Source organism: Miniopterus schreibersii (assembly GCF_964146895.1).
Source record: "Miniopterus schreibersii genome assembly, chromosome: X".
NCBI lineage: Eukaryota > Metazoa > Chordata > Mammalia > Chiroptera > Miniopteridae > Miniopterus > Miniopterus schreibersii.
Window position 1 is genome coordinate 56,189,569 of NC_138104.1, and position 14,361 is coordinate 56,203,929.

Here is a 14,361-nt window from a genome sequence, read left to right on the forward strand (position 1 = left end):
TTTATTGCAATCCCCATCAAAATCCCATGGCATCGACCAAAAAATCATTAGAGTTGTATGTAACCACAAAATGTCCCAAATAGCCAAATCAATCCTGATCTGAGCCAGAGGTATCAGAGTTCCTGACTTCAAATTATACTGTAAAGTGACAAAAATCAAAACAGCATAGTATTGCCTTGGCTGGTTTGGCCCAGTGGTTAGAGCGTCAGCCCATGGACTGAAGGGTTCTGGGTTCGATTCTGGCCAAGGGCACATACCTTGATTGCAGGCTTGATCCCTGGCTCTGGTCAGGGCTTGTGCAGGAGGCAACCAGTTGATGTGTCACTCTCACATCAATGTCTCTCTCTCTCTCTCTCTCCCTCTCTTCCCCTCCCTCTCCCTTCCACTCTCTGAAAAGCAATGGAAAAAGTATCCTTGGGTGAGGATTAAAAAAACAACAACAGCAGAATATTGGCAGAAAAACAGACACACAGACCAATGGAACAGAACTGAGAGCCCAGAATTGAAAGCCCAGATGCATATGCGCAAATAAGTTTCAACAAAGGAGCTAAAAATATACAATGAAGAAAAGAAAGTCTCTTCAATAAATGGCACTGGGAAAATTGGAAAGCCAAATGTAAAAGAATGAAAGTAGACTGCTGTTTGTTCCCATATACAAAAATTAAATCAGAATGAATCAAAGATCTAAATATAAGACCTGAAACAATAAATTACAAAGAAGAAAACATAAGTACTAAACTTTTGGACCTTGGTCCTAGAGGGTATTTTATGAATTTGACCCCAAAGGCAAAGAAAGTAAAGGCAAAAATAAGTGAATGGGACTATATCAAACTAAAAAGCTTCTGCACAACAAAAGAAACCACCAACAAAACACAAAGGCCATCAACTGGATAGGAGAAGAGATTAGCAAATAACTCCAACAAGAGCTTATTATCCAAAATATATAAAGAACTCATACAACTAAATATTAAAAAAAAAAAAAAATCCAATTAAAAATGGGCCGGAGACCTGAACACTTTTCCCAATAAGACATACAAATGGCCAATGGATGTATGAAAAGATGCTCAGCTTCACTGGCTATTAGGGAAATGCAAATCAAAACTACAATGAGATGCCACCTGTTAGAATGACTATTATCAACAAGACCAGTAATAACAAGTGTTAGAGATATTATAGAAGAAAAGGTACCCTCATTCACTGCTGGTGGGAATGTAAACTGGTACAGTGACTAGGGAAAACAGTATGAAGGTTCCTTCAAAAATTAAGAATATAGTTACTTTGTGACCCAGCAATTCCTTTCTGGGTATCTTCCCCCAAAATTTGAAAACATTTATTCATTTATTCACAAAGATATATGCACTCCTATGTTCATTGCAGCATTAATCACAGTGGCCAAGACATAGAAACAACTGAAGCATTTCCGGGTAGATGATTGGATAAAGAAGCTATGGTACATGTATACAATGGAATACTACTCAGCCACAAGAAAAGATGATATATTGCCATTTACAACAACATGTATGGACCTTGAGAATATCATGCTAAGTGAAATAATTCAGACAGAAAAAGCTAAGAACCATATGATTTCAATCATATGTGGAATATAAAACTGAAAGCAACAAATGCACAAAGAAAAACAAACAAACAAAAACTCATAGACACAGACAACAATATAGTGGTTATCAGAGGGAAAAGGGGTGGGGGTAATAAAGGGTAAAGGGGGTCAAATATATGCTGATGGAAGAAGATTTTACTTTAAGTGGTGGGCACATGATGCAATATACAGATGATGTATCCTAATTATGGGTAAATGTGCAATATCCCTTTTAGATTTCTTTTTTTAAAAGTTAAAATCCAGAATACATAATTTTAAAAATTTCTATAAATCAATAAGAAAAAAGCCCAATAGAGAAATAACTAAGTATATAAACACTCATTAACCAGAAGAAATAAAATTTTTAAAATAATATAATAAAATAAAAATAAATATAAAAATATGCTCAATGAAGAGCTCAAAATTAAAGTTCAATAACACCAAGTATTTGTAAGGATGGGTGAAATGACTTCCACACAGTACTGGTTGGCACAGATAATTTGAATGGCTTTATCATTTAAATGCTTGTTTTACAGTTTTAAAATATATATATATCTTTATTGATTTCAGAGAGAGGAAGGGAGAGGGAGAGAGAGATAGAAACATCAATGATGAGAGAGAGTCATTGATTGGCTGCCTCCTGCACACTCCCCACTGGGGACCGAGCCCACAACCCAGGCATGTGCCCTGACCGGGAATCAAACCTCGATCTCCTGGATCATAGGTGGATGCTCAACCTCTGAGCCATGCTGGCTGGGCTGTATTAAAGTTTTAAATGCCTATTTCCAAAATATCTGCATGCATTCACAAGACATACATGTATGTTCACTAAAGTACTGTTTTCTAACCTGGAAAGAAACTAAATGCTCATCAATAGAGGAATGCCTACATAAACCATGGTGTGTGAGGTAGATGTCTATTTAATAACATGACTGGATCTCCATGACATAATTTTGGGTGAATAGGGCAATCTGCACAATAGTAGGTACAGTATAATATTGTTTATATTTAAATAATACATGGACAACTATTTTAAAAGCATCTGGAAGGATACAAACCAATCCCATAACAGTAGTTGCCTTTGGGAAAGAAGACAAAGGAGACTGTGATTGTGGGTGGTAGACAAAGGGAACTTTAACCTTATTGGTAACATTTTAACTTTTTTATGAAGAATATGTTCATATATTACTTATATAATTTTTAAAAATATATGAGCATGAATGGAAAATAATGAAAAGGAGCTAGCGTATGAACTATTTTCAAGAAAATTAATGATAAAAGATTTATTACAGTAAACCTCCCCATCGCCTTATCCACAATTTCCCTTTCTGGGGTTTCAATTTCCCATGGTCAACCGTGATTCCAAAAATATTAAATGGAAAATTCCAGAAATAAACAATTCATATGTTTAAATCATGTGCCATTCTGAGTAGGGTGATGAAATCTCAGGCAGTCCTACTCTGTCCTTTCCAAGTCTTGAATTATCCCTTCGTGTGGTGCATCCATGCTGTTTATGCTACTTACCCATTAGTCACTTAATAGCTGTCTCTGGTATCAGATCAACTGTCACAGTATCATAGTGCTTGTATTTAAGTAACCCTTATTTTATTTAATAATGGCCCCCAGCCCTGCCGGGTGTGGCTCAGCGGTTAAGCATCAACCTAGGATCCAGGCGATCAGGGTTCAATTCCCGGTCAGGGCACATGCCCGGGTTGCGGGCTACAGCCGATCAATGACTCTCTCATCATTGATGTTTCTAGCTCTCTCTCTCCCTCTCCTTTCCTCTCTCTGAAATCAATAAAGATATATTAATAAATAAAATCAGTTATTTAAAAAAAATAAAAAAGAAAAAAGAAATAATGGCCCCTAAACCATTCATATAACTTTTGTTCCAGTATATTGTTATATTTGTTCTATTTTATTAGTAATTATTGCTGTTAACCTCTTACTGTGCCTGATTTATAAATTAAATTTTATCAAAGGTATGTATGTATAGGAAAAAAAACATAGCATATTACTGTTCAGTACTACCTGTGGTTTCACCTATCCACTGGGGGTGTGTCTTAGAATATATCCCCTGTGGATAATTGGGGACTACTGTATTAATAATAAGAGAATAGTTAAGGAAACTATGGGATATCTACTAGAAAAAAAATATTAATTCAGACATTAGCATAAGATGTAAAACCATGGAAAATACTTGCAAAATGTAAAGTTTAAAAATTTTTGGATATTTGAAAATTAGTAATTAAAACTTCCAAGTAATATAAGGGAGCAATAATAAAACATTCCCAGGAACTTTGAATTAAAATTTTATTTGTTAAACTATAAAATTAATATACAGTGAATCAAATGGAAAAATCACCCTCAAGAAACAATGGCTTCTAGACTGGTAAGACTTGAATATGGCTTGATTGATAATTTTGACATATCTAAAGAAAGAATGTGTCAGTGAGCCATAGAAAAGGGAGAGTCACTGAAGCCAACATGTACAAAGCAGACTTGTTAGTTATTTAATCCTCAAGTACCTTAGTTTCTCCATCTGTGGACAAAAAAGGGGCCACATGCTACCTGACTAGCTCAGGGAAGACTGTGTGGCAGCCTTGCAAACTCAGAGACCTAAAGTAACCACAATGGATGGTCTGAAATTAAAACTTTTTAACTAAAAGCAGTTTATGGTGGGTAGTCATGTCCTAGGCCATGACAAAGGTATCTTCCCTGACAAAGGTCAATCTTTACCTTAACTGAGCCTACCTATTGTCTTTTTGCATCTACGATAACATATCATTGGAATATCAAAGTAATTTTCCTTTTCCTCCCTGGACCCCTCAAAGCACAGGCACCACTCTGTGGAGACCACAAATCCCCTTATTGTTATTGAATTAATTGCTGACTGTTAACTATCCTGCACCCACCCAAGTAAAAGAAGTGTCTATCATTTTACTTTTTATCCAATCCCCAGAGGTCCCCCCCTTTGCTTTCTCCCACCTCCCTAATCTATCACCAATGGATTTCATATAACCCACTTATGTCTCCCTCTTTGATTGTAATGCATAAAACAAAGTGCAAAACTAGCAAGGTGTTGACAGTTTGGCTCAAATAAACTCACAAAAATTCTTCACAGGTTTGAATGTTTCATACATTAACACATCTCTAAAATGGAGTTAATGACAGTATTTACTTCATAGGGTTATTGTATAAAACAGCACTTGGTAAAGAGTGAGGTTTATATATTATTAAAGTGAGGAATGTGGTGATCAGGCTAATATAAATTTTCACAGTTCTATTTCTTATTATCAACCAGTATGCTGGATTTCAGATAGTCTCTTGTGTGGTAATCTGCATGAGTCAGCCTCCTGAATCTGACCAGTTCTGGGGCCCTAAGGAGATCAAGTTTCTGAGATCGCACGACTGAAGGCCCAGCCTGGACTGAGGTTGAAAACACCAATGTAATGCCATCCAGCAAGGCCTCTTGATAGTCATCAAGTTACCTTTCTTTGTGACACCCTACCTCTGGCATTCCTATCTATTCATATTTCTAAATAACTTGGGGGGGTGGTCTGTACAGAGGAATAAAATTATTAGAAAAAATAAACTAAAATATTAACTGGTGGTCGTGTGTGTGAAGGAATTATGAGTGATTTGCTTTAATTTTCTAGACTTTCCAAGTTTTCCTTAGTGACCATATATATACTTTAATATTTTAAAAACATTTAAAAATGATGGTAAGGTAAAGAGAAGGCAGTAGGTTGAAGTGGACAAGGATAAAGGGCTTTTGAGGCTACAAACTGAGGGGAAGATGTCATGGAGTTAGGTGCAGAGCAGGGCTGGGGAAGTGTTCTTTCCTCCAAAATGAGCTAGCTTTCTGCTGAAAGACTTTTTCTCCCCCTGCGCACCCAGGCCTTGAAGTAGCTTGTTATGTACCAGTTACAGTATTTGCATAGCTAATGATTGCAATGGAAACTATTTGCTTGAGAATTCTATCACTGTGCCTAACTGTATCACTGAGCATTCCTTCCTTCTCCAACATCACCAGATCTTTATGGTCACCTCTGAGGTGGCTGCCTTTATGTTAATTTGGGAGAGGGTGAGGGTGGGGTTTGGGATGGAGTAAGCTTAGAAGAGACTAAATTTAGAGAAATAAAAGTATAAACAAAAATGCAAAATCACTGTGACCTGGGTGAGGTGGCTAGGGAAGGCTTAGGATCACAGATTATCAGAGTTGGAATTTGAAAGGTCTAATTCTCTTAATCCAACGATTCAGAGAGCAGGTGTTACTTAAACAGGGCCTCCCAAGACCTGCGGGGTCTTTGGAAGTGGAGCTCAAGAAGTGGGGTTTGGGGGCAGTGAAGCCAGGGAGCTACAGCTGACACCTGGCGCGGTGCGGAGTTACAGCGGGCTTCTTTTCTACCCTTCCTTTTTCCCCGTTATTTTCAGCTGAGTCTGTTGCCTGGGCCTTGTGACTGACGTGTGCACGACGGAGCCTTCCAAATCAGTTATAAAACGTCTTTCAGCTCCTCGCCGGCCAAGGCCATCCTGAGGCACCACTCCCCACCCTACCCCAGAGCAGATTTTCACAGTCACTGGTTTCCTCAAACAGCACCACTGCACACGCCTTCCCAGGCCCACGGATTCGCCAGTTTCTAAGGAAGTAAGTACCAGAGGGAGTTCTTTAGTGTTTGGTCGAGTGAGGAATGTAATCTGAGCTTTTAGTCAACAGTGTAAAATACAATAAAGACTCGGAAATTACCTTTCTGGAAATTTCAATTCTTTAGGCCTTCAACACAAATGTGTCCCTTTCTTTTTAGGTTTGAAGTCACCGTGGGTTCCTAAAAGTTCAACAGAAAAAAAAAAACACAAAAAAAACAGCCTCATCAACATCCTGACAGCACAGCAAGTGGGGAAAACAGAAATACTCATTCGAAGCGTCGAAAATAAACCTCTGAAATCACATCGCCTACGGTGACACTGTCTCCGCAGCTGGGCGGACTGGAACGCAGAGGGTGGACGCGGGGGGCGGTGAACACGGAGGGAACAGTGCGCAGCTGCCAGGATCCCAGGCGCCCGCCCCGCCTACTGCTCGCAGCTCCTCAGGCAAGGTGGAGGAGGCGCTGCAGCGGGTGACCAGCTGCCCGAGGGCCCAGAGGAGGGGCTGTGGGCCGCAGCTATCTCCTGGAGTTGAGCCGGTCTCCCGGAGTTGAGCGGAAGCTGCAGGAGCCACACGCGGAGGCCTGACGGGTGTAAGGGTGGGTGAAAGCGGCTCTAGGGCCCCAGACCGCGGGAGGCTGGGTGAGGCGGTGTGGTGAGCTCCAGAGGCCGCCGTGGCCCAGACAGCTGACCCAGGCCTGAGCGTTTGGAGCGCTCTGCTGGGGCCTGGCACTAGGGCTTCCCACAGCGAGGGTGCAGCTGCGTGGGAGCCTCCTTCCCGGGAGGATCGAAGGCCCCTGCGGCACCCCGGCCGTTTCTCTGAGGGGATTGGAGACGTGGAGCGATGAGGAGCCGGAGTAACTCGGGGGTCCGGCTGGACGGCTACGCTAGGCTGGTGCATCAGACTATCCTGTGCCATCAGGTAAATTAAGTGTCGCCTGTAATTACCGAGGATGTGTGTGGTGTGATAGCCTGGACGGAGACCCTCGGTGAACCTATGCTGTATGTGTGTCCGTGTCCCTCGGTGAACCCGTGTGGTGCGCGTGTGTGTTTCTCCTGCCCCTTAGCTGGGAGTCAGGCACCCTTAGCCACAGGCCCTGAGTCATGGTTTCTGAGCCCCGTGCCCGCAAGCCACAAATGGATTCCAGGGGACAGATTTGAAAGATGCGTTGAAGTTTGTTTACTGACAACCCGCCCCAGGTTTGGGCATCATTTCCTTCCCCTCCTGCCAAAGAAAACAGGGAACGTTTAGCCATCTTAAGACTAGACTATTGTGAAGATCTGAGGTACCTTGTATAGACTGTTAATTATATTTTTAATACTTCTTTAATGCTGGTTTATCGTTGGTAGCTAATTCTAACTGGAAAGTTAAAACAGGGCCTTTCTTTTCAAAAACCCACATTTCAGACTTCTAAGTTTTCAAACAGCTCTTCCCCCTTGTTCAAGGCAACGTTTTCTTGCACTTGTTCAGAAGAGGTGGTTGTAACTCTCAGGAGTGCGGAAGTAGAAATAAGACCAAAGTCCCCTAAGTGTGCCATTTGATAGATTGTTTCCTAATATTAACACCCTATGGTTACCTGCCTGTCCTCTTTTTCTTGGCATTGCAGAATCCAGTGACTGGCTTGCTTCCAGCCAGCTACGATCAGAAAGATGCCTGGGTCCGGGATAATGTGTACAGCATCTTGGCTGTGTGGGGTTTGGGCCTGGCCTATCGGAAGAATGCAGACCGGGATGAGGATAAGGCAAAGGCCTATGAACTGGAGCAGGTACTCAAAATAAAAATACAAAGAGATCTGGAGCTGTGTGGTGTGTATGTATGGGAGGGGAAATTGAAAGAAACTTGTAGCCTAGCCCACAGGAGTTAAGAGAACTGTATTTTTCCTTTTTCCCCTTTTTTTCACCTTCCTAAAATTACATTCCAAAAGTCTTTCCTGTATTGTACTGAATATTTTTACAGTGGAAACTTGAAACTTGCTGATTCAGGGCAGAAGGTACAGTCTGTTCTTTTACAGTGGAAAATACTATCATGAGATCTTTGCTAAAATGTATATCCTCTTTCTAAGTAAATGTCTTTTGTAGTCTCCAGCATATTTATTCTCATTAAGAAGAATGTTTGCTGGCAGGTACATACCATTTTACTTCATTTTTGAAGATGATAGTGATGTTTGTTTGAAGGTAAGCTTCTCAACTGAACACAAGTAAAGACTGTTTATTTGTTGATTTTTATACTTATGACCACTGTTTCAGAGACTATTCTTCACCCCATCTTCCCTGGAAAAATAAGGTCAGAGTCAACAGATGCCTTTAAGCCAACTTTTCAGGCTCTTCCCCTGAGTAAAGAAGCATCCTTTATAAAGCTGTTTAAACACAGGGTGCTTCGTCCTTTGAATGACCAAGAAAACAATATTCTGGGCTAATGGGACTCTTAATGTTGAGATACTCTGCTGTCAGTTGTAAGTTGTATGTAAATTCTTTTCCATAGTGGGTAAGATTCTCTTTACACCAGCCATTTTCTCAACTGCCATCCCCTCAGATTTAGATAATCTGAGCTCTAGTATTCATCTATAAGTCAGAATATTGAGATGTGGTTAATTTAAAGGCACCGACATGTTGTGGATTGCAGTCCTTGGCAATAGGGAGGTTTCATTGTGTTATCCTCCGCAATAGCGGGCATTTGTTATTCTTTCAAGCTACTAATGAGAAGTGCTTAGGTCCACCAGAAAAAATTGTTGGAGTTTTTGCTCTAGCTCAGAAAGTACAGATATCAATATTTTTATAACATATACATGACCATTGTATAAATTTGGGAAATGTAGAGGACTGTTAAAAAATTACCTGTAATACTATCCTTTCCTCCACCCAAATCCTATATCCTACTCTAATGTTTTGCTACATTGTTCTCAGTATTTTGTTTATTTTGTTTTGCTAGAAATTAATATCAGTGGAATAACACCCAAGATTCCGTACTTGGTACAATTTGACCAATTTTTTTCAGTACTATTAGAAGAAACCTGATGTCTCCTTGTCGACCAATCATTCTGCAAAGTTGACATTTTTCCTTAAGTGCCCCAGGTAGAAAGAATTTAACAGAGGAAGGGGTACAATTTAGGGAAACATCAAATTGTTCATTCTAAAATTTTAATGCTCTGTTAAATAATTTTTTACATAACCCCCAAATATTTTGCATACCACCTCAAAAATAACTTTGGAATGTCTCAAAAACATTATGGCAATAGGAAACATCTTCAAAAAAGAAACATATTCTCTGGGAATTGTAAAATTTTGATTTTTTTCTCAAACCTGACTTAATTCAGACCAGGGATTACAAAACCATCTCTGTAAAGGTCTAGATAGTAAATATTTTCAGCACTGTGAATCACATGTGTCTGCCCAACTACTCAGCTCTTCCATTAATGCACAAAAGCAGCCAGAGGCAATACATACATGAACGAGCATGGTTATGTTCTAATAGGTATTATTTACAAAAATAGGCAGTGACCTATATTTGTCAATAGTCTACATGAGTATTTCTAACCTCTGGATGTACAATGGAATCATGTGGGGAGCTTTTTAAGAAATATCCTTACTGCAGCCCACCCTAGAATAATTTAAATAAATCTCTTAAAGTGGAGTCCCAGGGACGCAAATATTTTATTTATTTATTTATTGTTTTTTTTCAAAACCCAAAATGTATTTATTTAATATATTCACAAAAGTGATGAATATATTAAATATATAGACCAGACTTAAATATATATTCAACCAGAGACAAAGCAAATATGACACCACAGCTGAAGGTACAGAGTCCTATACAGAAATCAAAGCAAGGACAGTCTATCTAAGGAAAAAATAAAAAGACAGCACAAGGAGAGAGGCTGGACAGCCCAGGTCAGGGCTCTTGGCTGGAGACCTGCTTTACGTAGGTTTCTTGTAGGTACTTCTTGAAGGCTGTCGGGTTTTTCCAGAGCTCCGTAGCATGTGTGTTCAATGGGCTATCGATGTTATTTTCTCCTAGCAGGCTCTGGATGAAGAGCAGGATGGTCCTGACATCATATAAGGCACACCACTTGTCCTTTAAGAAGTCCAGGCAGATGTTACTCTGTGTATCTGTGTTGGGGTGGTAGCAGAGTATGAGGAATTTTACCATGTGTGTATTGTGCGGGTAGCCACTGGGAAACTCTAGGGAGAGCTTTATACCTCAGGTCTTTGTATACTGTTCCAGCTGCTCCATGGATGGTCCCCACCCATTTGAAAAGGTTGTCTGATTCAGGGAAGGCAGAAGTTCGAGGGTCATCAGCTCCTGCTGTAACCTCTTGCACATGGGGCCCCGGCTGTGCCCCTGCTGGGTTCGGCTCCTTTATGAGCTGCGGCCAGGCTGGTGGTGTCTGGGTCGCCATTCTGGGAGGCCACCCAGGCAGCGCTGGCAGGGACACAAGAACTTGGAGAACACAACTGTAACTCATGAATATTTTAAATAAACTACCCAGGTTATTCTAAAGTACAGCCAGGGATAATAACCACTGATGTATGGACAATAAATGAGCATAGATTAAACCCAATAAATCCAAGGGTTAAATTCCCATCTACTGTCAATTTAAAGCAGATTTACCCATTACTGTGTGGATTTTCCCAAACCATTGATTGTTAACCATTTCTACCCTTCCTTCCAACTCTCACCTTGGTTTCACTCTGAGAAATAATGTCAGAACTAAAGAGAATTCTGGATGAAAAGGGCTCAAGGGTTTAGGTGACTATCTCATCCTAGATTGAGAATAGAATTATGCACATACATGTTTTCCAAATGTCCTTTTTTCTTAGCTGTAAATATTCACTCACACCCATAAAAATAAATAGTAAGACAAATAGAGATTGCTCTTTGGCTGACTTCAGTTCTACTTCTGCCTCAGTTTTATTCTCTGTGTAGTCTCTCATCTTTTGCCATGACTTTAACTGTTACCTTTATGAGAATGACTTCCAAAGCTTCATCTTTAACTCTGACCTCACTTCAGTGTCAAACCCTGATTTTCATTTGTCTTCTGATCAGTTGTCCCTGCATATCCTGTAGTTTCTCAAACTCATTATGACTGAAATGCCACCTTCCCCGCTAAAAACAAACAAAATGGACTATCAAACAACAGCAATTCACTAAACATTGCGTTTTCTTTTATTGGTGTCTTCAGTGTACTGGTCACCTGAACAACATTACTTAGAGTATTTCCCATAATGTGTTCCATGGAACACTAGGTCAGTTAAGTTTGGGGCTATGTTAAACAGCAGGTTTCTTTACTCCATAATTTCTTAGAACCTTTAATGTACTAAGGTGTAGTAAAGTGCATTTTGAATCTAAGATAGGAGTGAATTTTACAGCCTTTTAAGAATTTCCTAGACTAGTATTCTATAAAACAGTGTTTGAAAAGTGCTGCTATTAGAGTGATCTTTGACTTGTCCCTTTTGCCTTTTGATACATGCAGACCAAAGTCTGTTGATTCTTATAATTTTTCTTGAGCCCATCCCCTCCTTTCTTGTCCCTTCTGCCTCAACTCTAGTCTAAACCTTGATCATTTAACACTGTTGTAAAAACCACACTTAAGTTATATTATTTCCATACACAACAATCTTTCTGTGGCTCTCATTCCCCAACAAGTAAAACCTAAATGTTTTGGACTGATAGACAAGGCTCTCTAGGGTTTGGTCCTAGCCAGTATTATCTCATGCTGGTTCCCTGCATTATACCTGCAGTTCCAGCCAGATAGGTACCTTTATTACTCTAACAATTTCTTAATAAAAATACCTGACATTTATGTAAATACTTTTCATGTCCTACATACTTCCCCATAACTGCTAGCATTTATTCTCACAACACCCTGTAAATTAGTTATTATTTTCCCAAATTTACAAGTGAAGGGATTGAAGCAGGCTGGAATTTAGTGGTGATATGAATACAACCTCAGTATAATGACTTCAGATTGAGTCTTTTAAAACTTTTTCCCCCATGGAAGCCACCAAATCTTTTTATGAGTTTCTTCCATTTCTGATGCATGTTCCCTTCTGTCTGAGCTAATACTTTTCTTTCAAAGCCCATCAAGAGTGCTAATGTTGCTAAGGGTGGAAAGAAACAATTCTCACAGGCAATTGAAGAGATAGAAAAACCGCTGTTGATTTGGATAAATGAAGTAGTTAGCCAGTGACAGCAAGCGAAGATGCTACATGCTGACCTCCTGAAAGACACCCCTGGAAGGAGTGCTGAAAGTGATTCGTTTAAGGCTAGTAGAAGATGGTTTGATAAATTTAAGAAAAGAAGTGTTTGTTTATAGATTAAATAATACATTAGATGTGTACTGTATAAAAGAGAGGTTAAAACAGAATCATTTGGGGGTTTGGAATGAATTAATTCAATTTACATTATTTCTAATAGGAAAAGATGATTTGGTTTTCAAACAATTTGCTTCTTGAACAGCCTTCTAGGATGGATTGAGTTCGAGAACTGAGGTTCCACTGTATACCCTTATATAATCAACTCACAAATACATAGATATATAGCCTCAAAAAGAGTAGGTGAAAGGAAGGTATCACTTGGTATGGTTAGAAGCCCTGGTATATTAATAAACATGTATAATCAATGCCACCTAGTGCACCTGAATGAGAATATGGCCAGTTTCGGGGAATGCAAAGTACAGATACCTCCTCTTATTTTTACCTCCCCATGCTTCCTATTAATTTTATCCTATCCTGACTTGAGAGTTGGAACTTGAAATGGCTGACAGTGGCCATTTCAGGAGGACAAAAATGGATGGCAATCAGGAATCCTCTACTGGGTCCAGGACTCCCTAAGTTTTCTGTTTAAATTAAAGAAAATGTAGGTGGGAGTAGCAGGGCTGGATGGAAAAGAGATTTGAAAGGATGTGATAACATGTAGAAGATAATTCAGAGTTGAATGAAGTCTCCCCACAGAGTGGGGAGGGTGTGTTAAGTGCTTTCTGTAACGGTATATTAAAGGATGATATCTTTTATTAGGGTTAGAATAATGATAGAGCTTTTTTTACAGGAGTTACAATCAGTTTCATTACTTTATAATAAATGCCTCATGCTTTAAAAGGTGACAAGATCATGCACTGTGTCCCCCTTCTCTTTCTTTCTCTCTCCTTTTTCTTTCTCTGTTTTTCTCTGTCTCTTATTTCTTCATCTGTAAGGGGAGGAGACCATTTATAGATAGAAATTATTTTTAAAAGATACTCTCTCAAGAAAACACTTTTTATTTTTTCCTCAATAAAATACTTCATAAAGAGTTGGAGGATAATTAATAGGTACTTATCCTTATCATGCCTATTGCTTGAATGTTTTGGAAGAATAACAGAATGATATGTCTCCCAAGTAGATTATTTACAGAGGTGTCCTGAAGCCACCTCTGAGCCAGCATTCCCTAGAGTAACCTGGTGGTATTTCTTCTAGACTGTGACAAAGAAAGCTTAGAGAAATGGAGAAGCTATTTGGTGATGTTCTTCCAAAACATATTGCCTATCCATGCTACTGTTGATGGGCCCTTCTAGTTTCCTGTAGTATAACTAGTGTAGTATGTATAGTATAGTATAGTATCATATTGTGTAGTATCGTATTACTATACTATATTATAATTAAATATAATTATTATTACTACATTATAGTATACCAAGTAGTATAGTATATTGTTGGTAATCAGAATTTTGGAGTACCATGATTAGAAAACTACTTTAGAAATTGCAAGGCCCTAGTAAGAGAAATAATGATTTAAGAAGTTTGTGGTTTTTTTCTTTTTCATAGAAAAGGTGTTGAGTTGTATTAACAATTCCTCTTTACAGTTATTCTGAACTGAAGATCATTTTATTCTTTAGGGAAAATGTCCAAAAAAATATTGGTGTGGACTCTTGAAGATAAGAATTGGCTAGTTTAGAAAAAATAAAAGTGATAATGTTGGCTTTTCTAGGCCATAGGGTGTATTTTAGAATATCCTTATAGCTTTATGATTTTTGAACTGACTTGCCCATTTTCTCTAGGTGGCATGTCCTCTAATAGGATGGTTGGCTTAGTTTTATATAAACCTGTTGGAACCTGGAATTTTTAACTTGAAGGAGTAACCAGCTGCA

General features: G+C 39.1%; 1 protein-coding gene, 1 long non-coding RNA gene and 1 pseudogene across 3 annotated transcripts in view; 1 reads left to right on the top strand and 2 right to left on the bottom strand.

Annotated features, from left to right (window-relative positions):
• Positions 1-6,151: 6,151 nt before the first annotated feature.
• LOC308551342 lies at positions 6,152-6,594 on the bottom strand. Its single transcript, XR_013998008.1, has 3 exons — positions 6,535-6,594; positions 6,345-6,423; positions 6,152-6,237 (listed from the first exon to the last, which is right to left on the bottom strand). It is a non-coding gene; the product is annotated as an uncharacterized lncRNA (long non-coding RNA).
• The window catches only part of PHKA1 (phosphorylase kinase regulatory subunit alpha 1), a 208,546-nt gene continuing 200,342 nt past the window's right edge, over positions 6,158-14,361 (top strand). Inside the window, exons 1-3 of the mRNA XM_081125812.1 lie at positions 6,158-6,245; positions 6,403-7,163; positions 7,849-8,007. Of these exons, the coding sequence (XP_080981938.1) occupies positions 7,086-7,163; positions 7,849-8,007 (237 nt within the window). The 5' untranslated portion in view covers positions 6,158-6,245; positions 6,403-7,085. The remainder of the gene's footprint in view (positions 6,246-6,402; positions 7,164-7,848; positions 8,008-14,361) is intronic.
• LOC308551652 (ubiquitin-conjugating enzyme E2 C pseudogene) lies at positions 10,131-12,946 on the bottom strand (annotated as a pseudogene). The gene is made up of 2 exons: positions 12,939-12,946; positions 10,131-10,661 (listed from the first exon to the last, which is right to left on the bottom strand). The product of its transcript is annotated as a ubiquitin-conjugating enzyme E2 C pseudogene (transcript).